Source organism: Bufo gargarizans, chromosome 3 (genome assembly GCF_014858855.1).
Source record: "Bufo gargarizans isolate SCDJY-AF-19 chromosome 3, ASM1485885v1, whole genome shotgun sequence".
In the NCBI taxonomy this organism is placed as follows: domain Eukaryota; kingdom Metazoa; phylum Chordata; class Amphibia; order Anura; family Bufonidae; genus Bufo; species Bufo gargarizans.
This window is the reverse complement of record NC_058082.1, coordinates 9,453,720-9,477,112: the sequence shown is the minus strand read 5'-3', so window position 1 is coordinate 9,477,112 and position 23,393 is coordinate 9,453,720. Positions and strand designations below refer to the sequence as shown.

At 43.3% G+C, this 23,393-nt stretch overlaps 1 protein-coding gene across 5 annotated transcripts in view; it reads left to right on the top strand.

The window, feature by feature from the left end:
* Positions 1-23,393, top strand: part of SLCO2B1 (solute carrier organic anion transporter family member 2B1) — a 103,960-nt gene that overhangs the window by 78,679 nt on the left and 1,888 nt on the right. For all 5 annotated transcript variants that reach the window (XM_044287035.1, XM_044287037.1, XM_044287032.1 and 2 more), the window contains exons 12-14: positions 11,094-11,263; positions 12,871-12,935; positions 15,474-15,594. In XM_044287035.1, coding sequence (XP_044142970.1) covers positions 11,094-11,263; positions 12,871-12,935; positions 15,474-15,594 — 356 coding nt within the window. The remainder of the gene's footprint in view (positions 1-11,093; positions 11,264-12,870; positions 12,936-15,473; positions 15,595-23,393) is intronic.

Here is a 23,393-nt window from a genome sequence, read left to right as displayed (position 1 = left end):
ACACCTGAAGAGATCCAGCAGCTGCATCTCCCTCCTCCCCCCATAGCACATAATCTATACACCTGAAGAGATCGAGCAGCTGCATCTCCCTCCTCCCCCATAGCATACAATCTATACACCTGAAGAGATCCAGCAGCTGCATCACCCTCCCCCCCCCCCATAGCACATAATCTATACACCTGAAGAGATCCAGCAGCTGCATCTCCCTCCTTCTCTCTCATAGCATACAATCTATACACCTGAAGAGATCCAGCAGCTGCATCACCCCCCCCCCCCCCACCATAGCACATAATCTATACACCTGAAGAGATCCAGCAGCTGCATCTCCCTCCTTCTCTCTCATAGCACATAATCTATACACCTGAAGAGATCCAGCAGCTGCATCTCCCTCCTTCTCTCTCATAGCACACAATCTATACACCTGAAGAGATCGAGCAGCTGCATCTCCCTCCTCCCCCTATAGCACATAATCTATACACCTGAAGAAATTCTGCAGCTGCATCTCCCTCCTTCTCTCTCATAGCATGCAGTATGGACACCCAATGAGTGGATAATACTGCAGCTGCATCAACCTCCTCCTCGCTCACATATATTACTGAGACAGAAATAATGAAGCTGCATCTCCCTCCACCCCTCCCTCAGAAATACAACAATTCCATCTTCTCTTTTTGGGCAGTCTACAGATATTTTGGGAAAATATTCTCCCACTACCTCTCCCTCCTTCCATCTTGCAGGATATAATCCCACAGACTTGCTGGGGACTGTTCTAGCAGTTGCACCTCCCTCCTCCCCTCTCACAGATCGGCAGGGGTCCAACACCCGGCACCCTCGACGAGCAGCTGTATGAAGAGGAGGCGCGCTCTGTTGCAGTGCTGCCTACTCTTCACTGTTTACCTTCTCGCCGACGCCTCTGCCGTGTATGGGAACGATCCGTGCCATTGAAATGAATGGGACGGCTTGGGTGTAATTACAACTGCTCACCACTGCAGAGGCGACGGCGAGAAGGTAAACAGTGAAGAGTAGGCAGCGCTGGCATGGCGCGCACCTCCTCTTCAAACAGCTGATCGGCGGGGGTGCCGGGTGTCTGACCCCCGCCGATCTGATATTGATGACCTATCCGGAGGATAGGTCATCAATATTAAAAGCCCAGAGAACTCCTTTAATACGGTTGAAAAAAGACATAAGTCCATCAAGTTCAACCAAGGGATCGGTGAGGATGCGAATCCCAGAAGGAAGTGAGACTCAGATTTCTACACGTTTTCATAAGTATTAATGTTTTTTACTTTTAAGAATTCATGTAAATCCTTTTTAAACTGTCCACTGTTCCTGCTGTGACCACGTCCTGAGGACGTCTATTCCACAGATTCACAGTTCTTACAGTAAAGAAGTTTTGACGCTTCTGGAGACTGAACTTTTTCCTCTCCAGTCGGAGGCAGCGCCCCCTTGTCTTTTGAGGGCATTTTACATGGAACAGTTTTTCACCATATTTTTTTATGGCCCATTTATATATTTGTATAGATTAATCATGTCCCCCCTTATACCTCTCCTCTCAAGACTAAATAAATACAATTCTTTTAATATTTCTTCATAACCAAGACCCTACATTCCCCTTATCAGTTTAGTCGCTCTCCTCTGTACTTTTTCCAGCTGCAGGGCATCCTTTCTATGGACTGGTGCCCAGAACTGAACTGCATATTCCATTGCTTTGTAAAGAGGTAATATTACATCCGTGCCCCGCAAGTCCATGCCTCGTTTAATGCATGACGATATCCTGGTGGCCTTAGAAGCAGCTGATTGACATTGTGCTGTAATTTAATCTATGATCTACAAGGACACCCAAATCCTTCTCTAAAAGTGACCCCCCAGTGTTACATCCCCTAGGACATATGAAGCACAGAGATTATTACTAACAAGATGCAGAACTTTACATTTGTCCACATTGAACCTCATTTGCCAAGTTGATGCCCAATCATTAAGAGTTCAAGTCAGCTTGTAGTTTATGGACATCTTCCATAGACTGCACAGTACTACACAGCTTAGTGTCATCTGCAAAAATAGATATGGCGCTATTAATCCCATCCTTGATGTCATTAATAAAAAAAATTAATAATAAAGGTCCCAGCACTGAACCTTGGGGTCACCACTTATAACCCGGGACCATTCTGAATAGGAATCATTGACCACAACTCTCTGGACACGGTCCTTCAGCCAGTTCTCAATCCAATTACAAACTATACTTTCCAAGCCTATAGACCTTACTTTACCTATTAAACATCTATGAGGGACAGGATCAAAAGCCTTTGCAAAATCCAGAAACACTACATCCACAGCCGCCCCTCTGTCCAGGCTACTACTCACCTCACTACATCCACAGCCGCCCCTCTGTCCAGGCTACTACTCACCTCACTACATCCACAGCCACCCCTCTGTCCAGGCTACTACTCACCTCACTACATCCACAGCCGCCCCTGTGTCCAGGCTACTACTCACCTCACTACATCCACAGCCACCCCTCTGTCCAGGCTACTACTCACCTCACTACATCCACAGCCACCCCTCTGTCCAGGCTACTACTCACCTCACTACATCCACAGCCACCCCTCTGTCCAGGCTACTACTCACCTCACTACATCCACAGCCGCCCCTCTGTCCAGGCTACTACTCACCTCACTACATCCACAGCCGCCCCTCTGTCCAGGCTACTACTCACCTCACTACATCCACAGCCACCCCTCTGTCCAGGCTACTACTCACCTCACTACATCCACAGCCACCCCTGTGTCCAGGCTACTACTCACCTCACTACATCCACAGCCGCCCCTCTGTCCAGGCTACTACTTACCTCACTACAACCACAGCCGCCTCTCTGTCCAGGCTACTACTCACCTCACTACATCCACAGCCGCCCCTCTGTCTAGGCTACTACTGACCTCACTACATCCACAGCCGCCCCTGTGTCCAGGTTACTACTCACCTCACTACATCCACAGCCACCCCTCTGTCAAGGCTACTACTCACCTCACTACATCCACAGCCACCCCTCTGTCCAGGCTACGACTCACCTCACTACATCCACAGCCACCCCTCTGTCCAGGCTACTACTCACCTCACTACATCCACAGCCACCCCTGTGTCCAGGCTACTACTCACCTCACTACATCCACAGCCGCCCCTCTGTCCAGGCTACTACTTACCTCACTACATCCACAGCTGCCCCTCTGTCCAGGCTACTACTCACCTCACTACATCCACAGCCGCCCCTCTGTCCAGGCTACTACTGACCTCACTACATCCACAGCCGCCGCTCTGTCCAGGCTACTACTCACCTCACTACATCCACAGCCGCCCCTCTGTCTAGGCTACTACTGACCTCACTACATCCACAGCCGCCCCTGTGTCCAGGTTACTACTCACCTCACTACATCCACAGCCACCCCTCTGTCCAGGCTACTACTCACCTCACTACATCCACAGCCACCCCTCTGTCCAGGCTACTACTCACCTCACTACATCCACAGCCACCCCTCTGTCCAGGCTACTACTCACCTCACTACATCCACAGCTGCCCCTGTGTCCAGGCTACTACTCACCTCACTACATCCACAGCCGCCCCTGTGTCCAGGCTACTTCTCACCTCACTACATCCACAGCCACCCCTCTGTCCAGGCTACTACTCACCTCACTACATCCACAGCCGCCCCTGTGTCCAGGCTACTACTCACCTCACTACATCCACAGCCGCCCCTCTGTCCAGGCTACTACTTACCTCACTACATCCACAGCTGCCCCTCTGTCCAGGCTACTACTCACCTCACTACATCCACAGCCGCCCCTCTGTCCAGGCTACTACTGACCTCACTACATCCACAGCCGCCCCTCTGTCCAGGCTACTACTCACCTCACTACATCCACAGCCGCCCCTCTGTCCAGGCTACTACTCACCTCACTACATCCACAGCCGCCACCTCTGTCCAGGCTACTACTCACCTCACTACATCCACAGCCGCCCCTCTGTCCAGGCTACTACTCACCTCACTACATCCACAGCCGCCTCTCTGTCCAGGCTACTACTCACCTCACTACATCCACAGCCGCCCCTCTGTCCAGGCTACTACAGACCTCACTACATCCACAGCCGCCTCTCTGTCCAGGCTACTACTCGCCTCACTACATCCACAGCCACCCCTCTGTCCAGGCTACTACTCACCTCACTACATCCACAGCCACCCCTCTGTCAAGGCTACTACTCACCTCACTACATCCACAGCCACCCCTCTGTCCAGGCTACTACTCACCTCACTACATCCACAGCCGCCTCTCTGTCCAGGCTACTACTCACCTCACTACAGCCGCCCCTCTGTCCAGGCTACTACTGACCTCACTAAATCCACAGCCGCCCCTCTGTCCAGGCTACTACTCACCTCACTATATCCACAGCCGCCCCTCTGTCCAGGCTACTACTCACCTCACTACATCCACAGCCGCCCCTCTGTCCAGGGTACTACTCACCTCACTACATCCACAGCCGCCTCTCTGTCCAGGCTACTACTCACCTCACTACATCCACAGCCGCCCCTCTGTCCTGGCTACAACTCACCTCACTACATCCACAGCCGCCCCTCTGTCCAGGCTACTACTTACCTCACTACATCCACAGCCGCCTCTCTGTCCAGGCTACTACTCACCTCACTACATCCACAGCCACCCCTCTGTCCAGGCTACTACTCACCTCACTACATCCACAGCCACCCCTCTATCCAGGCTACTACTCACCTCACTACATCCACAGCCGCCTCTCTGTCCAGGCTACTACTTACCTCACTACATCCACAGCCACCCCTCTGTCCAGGCTACTACTCACCTCACTACATCCACAGCCACCCCTCTATCCAGGCTACTACTCACCTCACAACATCCACAGCCGGCCCTCTGTCCAGGCTACTACTCACCTCACTACATCCACAGCCACCCCTCTGTCCAGGCTACTACCTCCTCACCTAATACCGAAAATGAACTGAGATTAAACGGGTATATTATCAAAAAATAAATCCTTTATTAAATACAAGTTACATATATAAAATGAGAACATGATACAACAGATAACAAATGACTACACCGGAGGAGGTATATCAGCACATGTATATCAAAGAAAAGAAGGGAGAAAAAGATGGGGGTATAAAGTAAATCAACTGGCTTAATGCTGTGTATACATCCGTGACCCCAATTGATATGTATTTATAGAGACATATAACACCCAAAGGGTATAAAGTGCAAGTGCATGTAAGGAATACAATGAAATAAATCTCCACATCAATAAACGGTCACAGACAACGCAGCAAAATGCAAGTGCATAATGACGACTAAATCTCCATGTCCATAAATATATGGCCGTGGCACAGTAACAACATCCGTCAGAGTGGCTTAAGTAAATATAATCAAAGGCCAGGGCCTACAGCCACATCCCTAAAAATTCACAATAGACATAATATGAATAAATACCCATTGTGTTGGGGATATTCACCTCAGGAGAGCCATGTACCCCAACGCGCGTTTTGGCGATGCCTTCCTCAGTATTATTATGTGATAGTAACTGCTCCCAGTCTATGCAGTGAAATGCTGCCCTCAACCTCGGGAAATGAGCCTTTTTGAAATTTAGTGTCTTTGATCTGCCCAACAGAGTTTGCTTCTTATAGTTTAGGGGGAATATTATTATATTGTGGTCACTATGACCTAGTGTTTCTCGAACATTAACATTACCAACAAGCTCTGCGTCATCAGAAATTACCAGATCCAACAGAGCATCGCCCCCAGTGGGAGCTTCTACAAACTGGGCCTGCAGCAAGCTGAGGAATCTTCTACCCTTTAAAATCTCCCATTATGACCACCGAACCAGCCTGTACAGCCCACTCTATTTGGTTATACAGTTGCGTTTCTATCTCCTTTGTGATATTAGGGGGTCTATAGATTACACCAAGTATTATTTTTTCAGTGTTTATATCCCTTTGAAATTCTACCCATAAGGTCCTCGCCATCCTCACCCACAATTGCCTCTTTCACACTTGTCTTCAGATCACTCCTCACATACAGGCACACACCACCACCTTTTCTATTGACACCTTTTCTACTTTCCTAAATAGTGGAAAACCCTCAATATTAACAGCCCAGTCATGTGAAGAGTCCAACCATGTCTCAGCCACACCAACTACATCTATGTGTTCTTCTAGTACCATAGCCTCCAGCTCCCCCATTTTGCTAGCTAAACTTTTTGCATTTGTGAAAATACATTTTAAATTACTTTTACCTGTAGAGTAAATATCCAGGATTTTTGGGTTACCTTGGTTGATGTTTGTATGTAACAGGTTCTTGTTACCAGCAGTTCTGTTTTTCATAAATGTATAGTTCTGCCCAGTCTTCTCCCTACTTTGCTCACTAACTCCAGCCCCCACTAAATCCCCTCTCTACCCTCCTATATCCCACTCTCTATCTACACTATCTACCCCCTTATTAGTATGACCCCCAGATCCAGCCATCTTACTATTTTTCCCCCCAGGGCAGTTGCACCCTACCTATTAAGGTGCAGCTCGTCCCTACTGTAACCGATCGCAAAGTCGGCCCCATTCTCCATGAACCCAAACCCTTCCTTCCGGCACCAGCTTCTGAGCCACTTATTTAACTCCCTAAGCTCCCGTTGTCTCTCTGGTGACGCTCGTTGCACTGGTTGTATTTCTGAAAACACTACCTTGGAGGTCCTGGACTTGAGCTTCTCACCTAGTTCCCTAAAATCATTTTAAGGACCTTCCATCTCCCCCTGACTTTGTCATTGGTGCCAATGTGTACCATGACCGCCTGGTCTTCCCCAGCCCCACCAAGCAATCTGTCAATCCGATCCGCAATATGCCAAACCCAAGCACCCGGTAGACAACACACTGTTCGGCATTCACGGTCTCGGCGACAGATGACCCTGTCTGTCCTCCTAATAATAGAGTCCCCTACCACCAGCATCTGCCTGACCTTTGCTGCACTCCTTTTCCCATCCTTCCTGCAGCGGTCATCCTCCTGGTTGCTCGGAGAGACGCCCTGCTGCAGTGTTTCTGGCCCTGGGCTTTCATCCCTAATATCAGCCAAACAGGCATATTTACTAAGGCGTTCCAGCTCAGGACTAGCCTCCCTGGTACTTTTCCCTCTACCCCTTCTTCCTACATTAACCCAACCGCTGACCTGATAGTCCTGATCTTGCCCTCCTCCTCCCACCTCCATTTCACTGACCCCAGTCAGCGCCTGCACAGTGAGGTCTAAGCCTCTCTCCAGGTCTGCAATGCCCCGAAGTATTTCAAGCTGCTTATTTAGATCCAAGATCTGGGCTTCCAAATATGCAACATGCTCGCATCTAGTGCAAATGAATTCACCCTCGAAAGGCTCTTCAAGGCACTGACACACTGCACAGGACACACACTTGGTAGCATTGTCCATGGAGCACATGTTTAGATGAGGATGAACAGTAAAGAAGGAAAACAGTAAATATGAGTTAGAATTAGACCCTGTCTGCTGCAGTTGGAGGACTAGATAGAATCAAGCCAACAACACGCAAGGAAAATCTATCAAACCTTAGTTTCTTGCTCCTTGTCTTAAACTCCGGTTCTTCAACTCTACTTATTCAGCAGCCACTTAGTACAGCAAGCTTCAGGTAGAGCGAGCTCTGGAGAGTTCACGGTGCAATTAATAGCACGTGGGATCACAAACTACTCCCCTTAACCAAGAAGAAAAATAAATTAATGGAAAATAATGCTACTAATTAATGGAAAATAAGTTGTAATGGCAGGTGCTCTGTAATTTGTGAACAGTTTAGCATTCTGAATGTCTCGAGAAGTGAAAGAGCTCAGAATGTCGTCAGTGCAGAGGAACGACTCAGAACTTCCAGAATTCTTAAATTCAAAACAAGAAAGTAACTCTGGTGAAAATGAATCAATGTGTGACTCACAATGTGGGCGCTGACTGATGGGTCTCCAATGATCACAAAATCAAAACTATAGGATAACAACCCAGAGCAGAACTCAAAGTCTAGTGCAAGTACTGGGAAGATGTGCCATTGCTCTCTGCTACCAGCCATTTCAGGCTGTAATGTGACTGACAGCAGCGTTGTTCAAGCGCGTCCCTATATCACTATCCTTTTATAATGATGCTCTAGATCTGGGATCAGCAAACTCCAGCACTCCAGCTGTTCTCGTAACTCCAACAGCTAAAAATTTAGCATAGCCGCTGAGCTATTCAATAAAATGTACACGTATATGCCACCTGCTGTATGTTCTTTTCCTTATTTCTTTGTCCGGCTCACTGAGATGGTCGCACATGCTCAGTCTCATCCTTCAACTGTCTCCTGAGCTGTGATAGGGAGAGCATGGACACACCCCCTAAGCTGTGATAGGGAGAGCATGGACACGCCCCCTGAGCTGTGATAGGGAGAGTGTGGACACGCCCCCTGAGCTGCGATAGGGAGAGCATGGACACGCCCCTTTAGTTGCTGCAGAAAAGACACTCCCCTGAGCAGCCAGCTTGATATAAATCTAGTAGAGCAATGAATGGGGATATCTCTGGATCCATCTGTGGTACAGGGCTGGTTCCAGCTTTGTTAGAAAGATGTTGTCATTTACTATATGATGGCTTATTTTAATTTTTTACATTAGTCATGGAAGAACCTTTTTAAGTCATGAAAGAGGGTGGCGGCACCTCATACAGTAAGCTTACCTCATCCCAGTGGCGTACATAGAGAAGTTAGGGCCCTATAGCATGATCAGACCAGGCCGCCCACCCAGGCCAAAAGGGTTTCTGCCTAAATCTTTTTCAGTGACCCTCAGACCATTTTTCCACTGCTTCATTTGCTAAAAGTTGTTCCTTTAGAGCAGGGGTGCACAACCTGTGGCCCGGGGGCCACATGCGGCCCTCGATACCATTCTGTGCGGCCCCCAACCATCTGTTGACAGACATGTATGACTATGTCTTGTGGCTGCTCACATGCATTTTTCATGTATTCTCCCATTAGAGGTGAATCCTGGAGGTGTAACCAGACATTTGTAGTATATACTGTATGTACAATATGCAATAAATACAGTATATCAGTTGTTAATACCCCTTTAACTTTTATTTTTCGGCCCTTGGGATTCCTTCAGTCTTACAGTGTGGCCCCCGACCAGAAAAGGTTGTGCACCCTTGCTTTAGAGGGTAGAGTCCTGACCAAGTTTTCACCTCCAGTAGAAGATGAGATAATCCCAACTAAGACTGGCCCCCTCTTGCCCTGGGCCCCATAGAAGTCGCATGGTCTACCGCTATGGTATTTACAACCCTGCCTCCTCCTCCTCCTTGGGTGAATACTGATCTGACCACTATACCTGCTGTTAGTGGGGTTGTCGTTTGCCCCCTCTATAGCAAATATGCATTTCTACAGTGAGATAACCCTTTCTTTTGTATTACATGGCCATTCAGATGTCAAGAAAAGTTGGGTGATAACCTCTTTGTGGGATATATCCCTAAAGGGGTTTTCTGAGATTTTTATGCTGATCATTTATCCTCTGGATAGGTCTCATGTATGTGATCATTGGGAGTCCGATCACCCGGGACCCCCGCTGATCAGATGTTTGAGAAGGCAGCGGAGCTGGCATTGGGATAGTTCAGCCCCATAGAAGTGAATAGGGCTAAGCTGTGATACCAAGCATGGCCACTATACAATGTATGGCGCTGTGCTTGGCGAGAAGGTCACGGTGATCACATGAGTGAGAGACCCCCACCGAACAGATACTGATGACCTATCCTGAGGATAGGTCATCAGTAAAAAAAGATCTTGGAATACCCTTTTAAGTTTTTCCTTGCACCCCTGTAAGATGTAACAGATTTTCCATGTTTTCAGATTTTGTTTGCATTCTGCTTTATCGGATACAATGATAAACAATGTAACGAATGCAAAATGGATACAATAATGAACTGAAAATTGCCAAATAAAACCAATTACCCGGCACGGCCTGAGTTTCCATTATTTTTTAATAATGGCTTCTTGCTGCCGGTCAATAAATATAATTTCCGTACAAACACGAGACGCGGCCGGAGGGCTAACGAGCGTAACATTATAACCCGGCATCAAGTCATTATACACAGGCCTCGGTGGGAAATTGTATCCTAATATTAAAGGGGCGATCCACCCTCCATGACCCTGATCCTGACAGTAGATTTCTCGGTAACTGCCCGCTCATGACACAATCCTTGGGGGGGAGGGGGGGGGGCCGGATCATGTTTAGTCCGAGTTATAGGACTTATCCCCTCGTTAGTTAATGCAGAGAACAGTTTTGCAATATATTGTGGCCCAGATTTACTAAAGTGTCTGCGGCTGTGCGAAAAAAATAGTGGCGCAATTTGGTGCAACTTGTGTTTCTACGCTTTTTTCTGACATGCTCAATAAGGGTGTATGGCTTAGTGCAAAGGAAATACGGAAAATGTCATTATGCAGTGACTGAGGGTATGAAGATCCGATGATCACATGATCACTGTAAATCATAGAGCAGCTTCAGATGACCACAGATATTACAGATATTACTGTGGCAGGAAAAATATAGTTTTATACTCTAGGCACTGATGGGGTGTCATAGGATAGGGTCAACGCAATAAGATCGGCGAGGGTCCAACACCGCCACCAAACAGCTGCTGGCAGTGGAAACAGCGCCATACACTGTATAGTGGCCATTCTCTGGTATTGCAGCAGAAGCTCCTTTTCCTGTGAATGGGAGCAGAATGGCCACTACACAACGTACTGAGCTGTGGGGTTCTGGATACGTTCAGACAGTGGAACACCCCAAGTGACCTAATGGGATACCCGGTTAAGGTTGTCTCCATGAGACAACCCCTTCGAGCGTTAGTTATGTGACTAGGCCTTCAAGAATTCGGCAATGTAAGATAAAAGGCAAATTAAGAAAAATCTAAGTTCTGGGCTCTGAGAGAAGACTGGAGTTAGACTCAGCGTAATACCTGTCTGGGAATGGGGTCCTGCACAGTCTGAACATGGACTAAACACCATCATAGGCTCCTTCACAGTGTTGTCCTCTTGGTTACAGAATTACACCCGGTGCCGCTGTATAACATCTCCAGGATCCGGAAACTCAGCCACTCCTGGGTCATGTGGAACCAGCTGTTACCATCTCTTACTGCCCTTCATGATCCTGTCCTGCCTGGCCGGGACACTGGCCAGTACATCCCAGACGCCATCCTTTATGCTGATACTTAGGTAAAGATTGGTTTATAAGTAATAATACAGTTTAAAAGGAATCATTATTATATTACTGTACATTATTTCCTGTATTATACTCCAGAGCTGCACTCACTATTCTGCTGGTGCAGTCACTGTGTACATACATTACTTATCCTGTACTGATCCTGAGTTACATCCTGTATTATACTCCAGAGCTGCACTCACTATTCTGCTGGTGCAGTCACTGTGTACATACATTACTTATCCTGTACTGATCCTGAGTTACATCCTGTATTATACTCCAGAGCTGCACTCACTATTCTGCTGGTGCAGTCACTGTGTACATACATTACTTATCCTGTACTGATCCTGAGTTACATCCTGTATTATACTCCAGAGCTGCACTCACTATTCTGCTGGTGCAGTCACTGTGTACATACATTACATTACTTATCCTGTACTGATCCTGAGTTACATCCTGTATTATACTCCAGAGCTGCACTCACTATTCTGCTGGTGCAGTCACTGTGTACATACATTACATTACTTATCCTGTACTGATCCTGAGTTACATCCTGTATTATACTCCAGAGCCGCACTCACTATTCTGCTGGTGCAGTCACTGTGTACATACATTACATTACTTATCCTGTACTGGTCCTCAGTTACAGACCCCTCATTTGTGATAGGTCATAGAAACATAGAAACATAGAATGTGTCGGCAGATAAGAACCATTTGGCCCATCTAGTCTGCCCAATATACTGAATACTATGGATAGCCCCTGGCCCTATCTTATATGAAGGATGGCCTTATGCCTATCCCATGCATGCTTAAACTCCTTCACTGTATTTGCAGCTGCCACTTCTGCAGGAAGGCTATTCCATGGATCCACTACTCTCTCAGTAAAGTAATACTTCCTGATATTACTTTTAAACCTTTGCCCCTCTAATTTAAAACTATGTCCTCTTGTGGTAGTTTTTCTTCTTTTAAATATTCTTTCCTCTTTTACCTTGTTGATTCCCTTTATGTATTTAGCAGTTTCTATCATATCCCCTCTGTCTCGTCTTTCTTCCAAGCTATACACGTTAAGGCCCTTTCATCTTTCCTGGTAAGTTTTATCCTGCAATCCATGGACCAGTTTAGTAGCTCTTCTCTGAACTCTCTCTAGAGTATCTATATCCTTCTGGAGATATGGCCTCCAGTACTGCGCACAATACTCCAAGTGAGTTTGTGAGTATTACATTGTCTTCCCACCTTTAAGTCTTCTGAAATAATTACTCCTAAATCCCTTTCCTCAGATACTGAGGTCAGGACTGTGTCAAATATTCTATATTCTGCCCTTGGGTTTTTACGCCCCAGGTGCATTATCTTGCACTTATCCACATTACATTTCAGTTGCCAGAGTTCTGACCATTCTTCTAGTTTTCCTAAATCCTTTTCCATTTGGCGTTTCCCTCCAGGAACAGGGTGGTCTTACCCTCTGTAGGGTAGGTAGGTGATGTTATCCTGAGCTGGACGGCTCTGTAGAAGCCTGTTTTCTACATCTTCCGTTCATACGGAATAAGATCAGTGAAGGAGCTGCGGAGACACAAGAGGTTAATGTTGTGTCAGATGTAAATTTATTTCCTGTCATATATTTCAGGAGCGTTAACCCTGCTGAAAAGTCCCTGGCAATCGGCATACAGTTCATGCTCCTGAGGATCCTTGGTAAGAGCCCTTTGTTTTCTGCTGAGTTCAGTTGTCCTGTCCAAACAGCAGCTCCGGGGACGTCACACTGGACAATTAATTCCTCATATTAGACTAAACAGTCCCTGGCACAGGGATCGGTGCTGTCCTCGGTCCATGGTAACCGATTACAATAACATAGTCGCCTGTTCCAAAAGCTTTGTAGCTGTTGTACAGGGATGGACATGGCTGGTGTCGTGTTCTGCTCCATAATATCTAGGGATTAAATGTTTCAGTCTGTGGTCTTCAGTAGTTTAGTATTGTATTCTAGTCCCTGGTGTCTTGTAACGTGTATTTCCATCCATTGTGTCCAAAGGTTTAATGTCTCATTTAAGGATGAGCGAACTGGTTCTATTGGTTCATGATTTGGTCCAAATTTCTGAAAAAGATCAGATCTGCAGGAAATTTAATTTTTGGTGATTCATTTTGGGTGAGCCACACAGATAGCCTAGAATACAAATGTATGGACCTCAACAATATATGTGCATTGTCTAAGGGGGGGTCTTTCTAATTATGAAGAGCCCCTAGTATGCTGAGTTACATGTATGTAATATTGTAGGCCAGGTGATGCACCTCTAGGTTTTTGTGATGGATATATCAAATAAATATTCAAATTGGCTTTCCTAAACTTAGCGATGCCAATAGATGTTAGACATGATCATTTGCATACATTTTCCCAGAAATCAAGAGGAGCATTGTCTAGTCTACAAAAGTCATCACGTATATATCAACCGGTAATAGAAATAGTATCCACCCAGAGGTCCCCCTTAAGGCCTTGCCACAAGAAAAGCTGTTCTTCTCTTCATTTCTATGATAAAGGGTTTTTGTCCTGAAAGAGCTAGATGCAGATGTGAGGCTGGCTTAGCTTTATTCATTGCTTTGCTATGTAAGCTTGGCTGGAAAGCAACCCTATGTGAAAATGCTATAACAATAGCAGTTATGTGGATGCTGTGTTCCTTTAATTGTAAGAGTTAACTGCTGTGCAGTAGCCAGTAGTTATACTTATAGCTCCTGCTGTCCCAATTCACTTCAATGGGACGGCTCCTTCATATTCTCCTTAGGATACATCATCCATATAGCAAAAACAGACAACACCTGACAACACCTCACTAATTTGGATCACGTTCAGATGAACCAGAGAGACCTCCAAAGTAACATTCAACTGAAAGTGAGACAAGAGAATTACAACACAAGACCCCATTAACAACTACAACAAGAGCAACCAAGTAGGACAAGATGTTCTGGTTTTCTTGTCTTTCTAGAAAGAGAACAAGGCTTGTATGTTTCATTAAGAGAGTTGTAAGCGTTGTGGGATGTTGTAATTCTCTTGTCTCACTTTCAGTTGAATGTTACCTTGGAGGTCCCTCTGGTTCATCTATAGTTGATCCAAAAATGGGACTGAAAAAATTTATAAAAATACTGAGGTGCTGTATTCTCAGATGAACAGGAAGGACTGTCCCATTGAAGTGAAACAGCAGGAGCTATCATTATAGCAAGTAAATAAACAGTAAAGAGAACACAGCAGCAATGGGAGCACAGCTTTGTTTTCACAGTGGATTGGCAGAGATGTTTTCCTGCCTTTAAAACATGCATATGTAGCAAATCTACAAAAAAAGCTAAGCCAGCCTCACATCTGCAAACAAGCTCTTTCAGAACAAGACCTCTTTATCAGATAAGCAGTTTTTCTAGGCAAAAGGCAATGGGGAGAAGTGCTGGGTGGGTACAATTTCTATTATGGAAACTGGATGATATACGTGATGACTATTGTATGCTAGACAATGCTCCACTTGATTCCTGGGGAAAATATATGCAAATTATCAGGTCTAACATCTACTGGCATGAGACAGGTTTAGGAAAGCTAATTTGAATATGTTTCCCAGAAACCCAGAGGGACATCATCTGCCCGACAATATTGAGTACATGTACTTGGCATACTAGGGGCTTGCCATAATGAGAAAGAGTACCCCTAATATATTTTTGAGAAACACACATTTGGGTACTGGGTTCTCTCTCTTGCTCGGTTTGTGTCCCAGTCACTAGTGTCCAGTTGTTTGCGTTCCAAACACATACTCACCTCATACATTTGAGCGCCATCTTGACTGTAGAAACCGTGCAAAATCTCACGCGGGGTGACGTGTGCATTTGAGATTTCACACAGTGTCTTCAATCAAAATGGCTGTGACAGCATCTCCGCGATCAAATGGATCAGGTGAGTATGTAGTTATTAATTAACTTTTTTAAATGGATTAGCTCCTGAAAGGCCTTAATTTTAATGTCAGATCAGTGATGAATGCGGCATTTGAAGGGTTCAATGACGGAGTACAGCGCAATCGCCATTCCCTGTCCTTGCGTCCACCACATACAAAGGAATGTCCTTCGTGACAAAGTCATTCGTCACAAATCAAATTTTTCAGATCTTCGCTGATCTCTAATTGTAACTAAAACCAGAATAAATATTCTAGAGATTATTCATGTTTATTCTTTACTTTGCGAGTGATTTATGTATTTCCCATTTTCCAGCCTGGCTGCCGGGTCCTGTCATGTTCGGCAGTATGATTGATAGCACCTGCACACTATGGGGAAAGAAGTGTGGAGCCAAAGCAGCCTGCCAATATTATAATACCGATCTGCTGAGGCAAAGGTAAGTGGCCATCCAAATCATGAGTATGAGGAGATCTCCACAGATAAAGATCTTCCATTATACCACAGGATAGAGAAGAGATGTCAGTCTCCCCATTGTGATCCTTCATGTGAGAAAATAATTTTAAACCTGTTGCTAAAAAAGTCAACTGCTATGATAAATATCTGCCTCAAGTAAATGTTTGACAAAATACAGTTACTTATAGCCATGTATATATCACTGTAAATGTAAAACAATGCAACCTACAGACAATATTTACCATATAACAACAATAATGTTGCCCCATGTACAAAAAAATATATTAAAAATATAACAAAATATATACCATATATATATACAAAAAATAACATTGCTCCAACATACAAAAATACACTTAACATAATACTGCTCCTATGTACAAGAATATAACTGCTATAATACTGCCTCCTATGTACAAGAATATAACTACTATAATACTGCCTCCTATGTACAGGAATATAACTACTATAATACTGCTCCTATGTACAAGAATATAACTACTATAATACTGCCCCTATGTATAGTAATATAACTACTATAATACTGCTCCTATGTACAAGAATATAACTACTATAATACTGCCTCCTATGTACAAGAATATAACTACTATAATACTGCCTCCTATGTACAAGAACATAACTACTATAATACTGCTCCTATGTACAAGGGTATAACTACTATAATACTGCCTCCTATGTACAAGAATATAACTACTATAATACTGCTCCTATGTACAAGAATATAACTACTATAATACTGCTCCTCTGTACAAGAATATAACTACTATAATACTGCTCCTATGTACAAGAATATAACTACTATAATACTGCTCCTCTGTACAAGAATATAACTACTATAATACTGCCTCCTATGTACAAGAATATAACTTCTATAATACTGCTCCTATGTACAAGGGTATAACTACTATAATACTGCCTCCTATATACAAGAATATAACTACTATAATACTGCCTCCTATGTACAAGAATATAACTACTATAATACTCCTCCTATGTACAAGAATATAACTACTATAATACTGCTCCTATGTACAAGAATATAACTACTATAATACTGTTCCTATGTACAAGAATATAACTACTATAATACTGCTCCTATGTACAAGGATATAACTACTATAATACTGCTCCTATGTACAAGGATATAACTACTATAATACTGCCTCCTATGTAAGAGAATATAACTACTATAATACTGCTCCTATGTACAAGGATATAACTACTATAATACTGCCTCCTATGTACAAGAATATAACTACTATAATACTCCTCCTATGTACAAGAATATAACTACTATAATACTGCTCCTATGTACAAGAATATAACTACTATAATACTGCTCCTATGTACAAGAATATAACTGCTATAATACTGCCTCCTAAGTGCAAAAATATAACTACTATAATACTGCCCCTATGTACAGGAATATAACTACTATAATACTGCCTCCTATGTACAAGAATATAACCACTATAATACTGCTCCTATGTACAAGAATATAACTACTATAATACTGCCTCCTATGTACAAGAATATAACCACTATAATACTGCTCCTATGTACAAGAATATAACTACTATAATACTGCTCCTATGTACAAGAATATAACTACTATAATACTGCTCCTATGTACAAGAATATAACTACTATAATACTGCTCCTATGTACAAGAATATAACCACTATAATACTGCTCCTATGTACAAGAATATAACTACTATAATACTGCCTCCTATGTACAAGAATATAACCACTATAATACTGCTCCTATGTACATTAATGTAACTGTCATACAGTATTTATTCTTGTTGTATAGAAGTTTAGTAGTGTACATTATTTATTACTGTTATTGTTCTCTTAGTTGTTGGATGTTGATCAGGGGCGTAACTAGAAGTGACTGGGCCCCACAGCAAATATTTGTAAGGGCCCCCCTCAGCGCGCTTCGCACCTCCCTCCTCCTGTGTAAACCCCACTCCTTTGGCACAGTGTAGCGGTATACTGTATATTGTGTGGCACAGTATAGAGGTATACTGTATATTGTGTGGCACAGTGTAGCGGTATACTGTATATTGTGTGGCACAGTGTAGAGGTATACTGTATATTGTGGGGCACAGTGTAGCGGTATACTGTATATTGTGTGGCACAGTATAGAGGTATACTGTATATTGTGTGGCACAGTGTAGCGGTATACTGTATATTGTGTGGCACAGTGTAGAGGTATATTGTGAGGCACAGTGTAGCGGTATACTGTATATTGTGTGGCACAGTGTTGAGGTATATTGTGAGGCACAGTGTAGCGGTATACTGTATATTGTGTGGCACAGTGTAGCGGTATATTGTGAGGCACAGTGTAGAGGTATACTGTATATTGTGTGGCACAGTGTAGCGGTATACTGTATATTGTGTGGCACAGTGTAGAGGTATACTGTATATTGTGTGGCACAGTAGCAGTATACTGTATATTGTGAGGCACAGTGTAGAGGTATACTGTATATTGTGGGGCACAGTATAGAGGTATACTGTACATTGTGGGGCACAGTGTAGCGGTATACTGTATATTGTGGGGCACAGTGTAGCAGTATACTGTACATTGTGGGGCACAGTATAGAGGTATACTGTACATTGTGGGGCACAGTATAGAGGTATACTGTACATTGTGGGGCACAGTGTAGCGGTATACTGTATATTGTGGGGCACAGTGTAGGCTATATGTGCATAACATAAACATACTCCACATGAACACTTACAGTTACTTGGCTTGGCCCTTGGGGGATCTCGGACGCCACTTCCACACTTTGGCCGGGGGCTCGGCGGAGCTGATGTTGTGTTTTATCCTAATGAGAAAGATTTTATAATAAGGATTTGGAGAAGGGGCAGAGGGATAGCGGAGCAGGGAGAGGCCGGTGCCGCTACTAGGGGGTCATACCATGGGGCAGTAATAAAACCCACCATAATGCCCCCCCCCCCCAGTAGTAATAATTCTCCTTATAATGTGACAGTGCAAAAAATACACCCTTGTAATGCCCCCAGTTGAGCTAATGTCCCCATAGTGCCCCCATAATGTGCCAGTATAAAATACCCCTATATAGTGCCCCCAGTAAATTCCCCCATAGTGCTCCTCTCCCCCCTTCCTGCTAGTGCCCCCCAAAATGTACCAGTATAAAATGCCCCATATATAGTGCCCCAGTAGATGCCCCTCAGTGTCCGGCCTCTGATAGGCTGCCAGCCTAGTGTCCCCCATAATGCCCCCCAATAATGTGCCAGTATCAAGTGCCTCTCCCCCCCCCACATGTCCCAGTATCATAGTGCCATCTCCCCCCATGTGCCAGTATCAAGTGCCTCTCTCCTTCCCACCCCCCATGTGCCAGTATCAAGTGCCTCTCTCTTCCCCCCATGTGCCAGTATCATAGTGCCATCTCCCCCGCAAAAAAGTGCCAGTATTAAGTGCCTCTCCCCCCATGTGCCAGTATCATAGTGCCAACCCCCCCCCCCCACATGCCAGTATCAAGTGCCTCTCTCCTCCCCCCCATGTCCCAGTATCATAGTGCCATCTCCCCCCCCCCACTAAAAAGTGCCAATATCAAGTGCCTCTCTCCCTCCCCCCTCCCCATGTGCCAGTATCAGGTGCCAACCCCCCCTCTCCCCTCCAGGTGCCAGTATCAGGTGCCCCCCCCCCATGTCCCAGTATCATAGTGCCATCTTCCCCACCACCACCACAAAAAAAGTGCCAGTATCAAGTGCCTCTCTCCCCCCCCCCCCATGCCAGTATCAGGTGCCTCTCTCCCCCATGCCAGTATCAGGTGCCAACCCCACTCCCCCCCATGTGCCAGTATCAGGTGCCTTCCGCTCCCCCCATGGCAGTAACAGTCGGGTATTAAAAAAATAATAATAAACACTTCTACTTACCTCCATGTCAGCGATGCGATGCGATGCAGCCTCTTCCTGTGTCCCGCCTTGTATTGTGTCCCGCCCTGTATGTCCTTATATGGACTCAGTGCTTGAATTTCAGAAAAGAGTCTGCTGGGATTCGAACCCACGACCTTCTGCTTCAGAGGCAGAACAGCTAACCACTAGACCATAGGAGCTGCCTTGATGCTGACTGAAAAAATATGAGACTTCTACTGTTATAGCTGGCTAAGTGTACATCTATACACATGGCAGCTGCTCATATATAGAGATGTAGCAGAGCTGAATGTGCTGAGACAGCTGTCATATACAGATATAGCAGTATCTCAGATATATCTCTATATGACAGCTGTTCCAGCACACTCAGCTCTGCTATATCTCTATATATGATAGCTGTCATGTGTATAGATGTAGCAGAGCTGGGTGTGTTTAGGCATCTGTCATGTGTATAGATGTAGTAGAGCTGGGTTTGCTGGGGCAACTGTCATATATAGAGATATAGCAGAGCTGAGCGTGCTGGGACAGCTGTCATATAGATATATAGCAGTGCTGGTGTGTTGGGGGCAGCTGTCATGTGTATAGATGTAGCAGAGCTGGCTGTGTTTCGGCAGCTGTCATGTGTATAGATGTAGTAGAGCTGGGTGTGTTTGGGCATCTGTCATGTATAGATGTAGTAGAGCTGGGTTTGCTGGGGCAGCTGTCATATATAGAGATATAGCAGAGCTGAGTGTGCAGGGACAGCTGTCATATACAGATATAGCAGTGCTAGGTGTGTTTTGGCAGCTGTCATGTGTATAGATGTATTTTTTTTTTTTTTTTACAGTCAGTTGTAATGCAGCCTTTATGGCTGTGAGGGTAAATGCTTTGCCACTGATTCACTAATAGATTGGAGGTTGTGGGTTCGAATCCCAGACCAGGAGACTTTAGCAGACAGTAAAATTAGATCACACTAGTGGCTGCTGTGAAGGGGCCCTGAACACGATATTTAACTAACATGAAAATGAACACGATATTTAAGCCGGGGCGCCGGGCCCCCTTGGCAAGCCCGGGCCCCGAAGCAGCTGCTTCCCCTGCTTCCCCGGTAGTTACGCCACTGGTCTGTGACTGTAGCGGGTTTTGTGTTGGTCTCCTTCTCATCGGTGTGATATGATTGCAGGGAAACCCAAAGCTTTATAATAATATTTGCTGCTATAAATTTCATTTATAATTTTGATATTTTTTCTGTTCTTTACATGATTCCATGATTTGGAGAGTAATGAAATTTTCTGTTGATGTCAAAACTCAGCCATAAAAGTTCAATATTGAGAATTATTGCACCTTTCCTCACTCTTTTTATTACTAAGGGGATGGAGCACAGATGTAGAAATGAGTCTCAGAGCAATAACACGTAATCAGCAGCCGGCAGTGAAAATGTACTTCATGCAAAGTTCATAAAAAAACCTGCTACAGTATATCATATGGTACCTTAAAAGTGCAATAGGAAACACATTGTGTTATTGTATTAGATTTCATCTGTAAAAAGGTAACCTGTACTTTCTCAGAGAGCTTATAGATAGAAGGCAGTATTATAGTAGTTATATTCTTGTACATAGGAGGCAGTATTATAGTAGTTATATTCTTGTACATAGGAGCAGTATTATAGTAGTTATATTCTTGTACATAGGAGGCAGTATTATAGTAGTTATATTCTTGTACATAGGAGCAGTATTATAGTAGTTATATTCTTATATATAGGAGGCAGTATTATAGTAGTTATATTCTTGTACATAGGAGGCAGTATTATAGTAGTTATATTCTTGTACATAGGAGCAGTATTATAGTAGTTATATTCTTGTACATAGGAGGCAGTATTATAGTAGTTATATTCTTGTACATAGGAGCAGTATTATAGTAGTTATATTCTTATATATAGGAGGCAGTATTATAGTAGTTATATTCTTGTAATAGGAGCAGTATTACGGTAGTTATATTCTTAGACATAGGAGCAGTATTATAGTAGTTATATTCTTGTACATAGGAGGCAGTATTATAGTAGTTATATTCTTGTACATAGGAGCAGTATTATAGTAGTTATATTCTTGTACATAGGAGGCAGTATTATAGTAGTTATATTCCTTTATATAGAGGCAGTATTATAGTAGTTATATTCTTGAACATAGGAGCAGTATTATAGTAGTTATATTCTTGTATATAGGAGGCGGTATTATAGTAGTTATATTCTTGTACATAGGAGCAGTATTACAGTAGTTATATTCTTGTACATAGGAGCAGTATTATAGTAGTTATATTCTTGTACATAGGAGGCAGTATTATAGTAGTTATATTCTTGTATATAGGAGCAGTATTATAGTAGTTATATTCTTGTACATAGGAGGCAGTATTATAGTAGTTATATTTCTGTACATAGGAGCAGTATTATAGTAGTTATATTCTTGTACATATATGAGGCTGTTTTATAGTAGTTATATTCTTGTACATAGGAGGCAGTATTATAGTAGTTATATTCTTGTACATAGGAGGCAGTATTATAGTAGTTGTATTCTTGTACATAGGAGCAGTATTATAGTAGTTATATTCTTGTACATAGGAGCATTATCATAGTAGTTATATTCTTGTACACAGGAGCAGTATTATAGTAGTTATATTTCTGTACATAGGAGCAGTATTATAGTAGTTATATTCTTGTACATATATGAGGCTGTTTCATAGTAGTTATATTCTTGTACATAGGAGGCAGTATTATAGTAGTTATATTCTTGTACACAGGAGCAGTAGTATAGTAGTTATATTCTTGTACATAGGAGCAGTATTATAGTAGTTATATTCTTGTACATAGGAGGCAGTATTATAGTAGTTATATTCTTGTACATAGGAGACAGTATTATAGTAGTTATATTCTTGTTCATAGGAGTAGTATTATTGTAGTTATATTCTTGTACATAGGAGGCAGTATTATAGTAGTTATATTATTGTACATAGGAGCAGTATTATAGTAGTTATATTCTTGTACATAGGAGCAGTATTATAGCAGTTATATTCTTGTACATAGGAGCAGTATTATAGCAGTTATATTCTTGTACATAGGAGGCAGTATTATAGTAGTTGTATTCTTGTACATAGGAGGCAGTATTATAGTAGTTATATTCCTGTATATAGGAGCAGTATTATAGTAGTTATATTCTTGTACATAGGAGCAGTATTATAGTAGTTATATTCTTGTACACAGGAGCAGTATTATTGTAGTTATATTCTTGTACATAGGAGGCAGTATTATAGTAGTTATATTCTTGTACATAGGAGCAGTATTATAGTAGTTATATTCTTGTACATAGGAGCAGTATTATAGTAGTTATATTATTGTACATAGGAGGCAGTATTATAGTAGTTATATTCTTGTACATAGGAGCAGTATTATAGTAGTTATATTCTTGTACATAGGAGCAGTATTATAGTAGTTATATTCTTGTACACAGGAGCAGTATTATAGTAGTTATATTCTTGTACATAGGAGCAGTATTATAGTAGTTATATTCCAGTACATAGGAGGCAGTATTATAGCAGTTATATTCTTGTACATAGGAGCAGTATTATTGTAGTTATATTCTTGTACATAGGAGCAGTATTATAGTAGTTATATTATTGTGCATAAGAGAAGTTTTATTGTAGCTTTATTGTTTCACATAGTGATCTATATTTTTGTAGGTATATTCTTTTACATGGGGTCCAGTATAATTCTACCTATATTTTTGTCTTTTCAGTCCTGTATTTTATGAACTTTTTTTCTTATAATAACAGCCAACGGATGGATTTGGCAGAGCAGAGTTTAGTAGAACATTTTTTAGAACAACTTTTATTC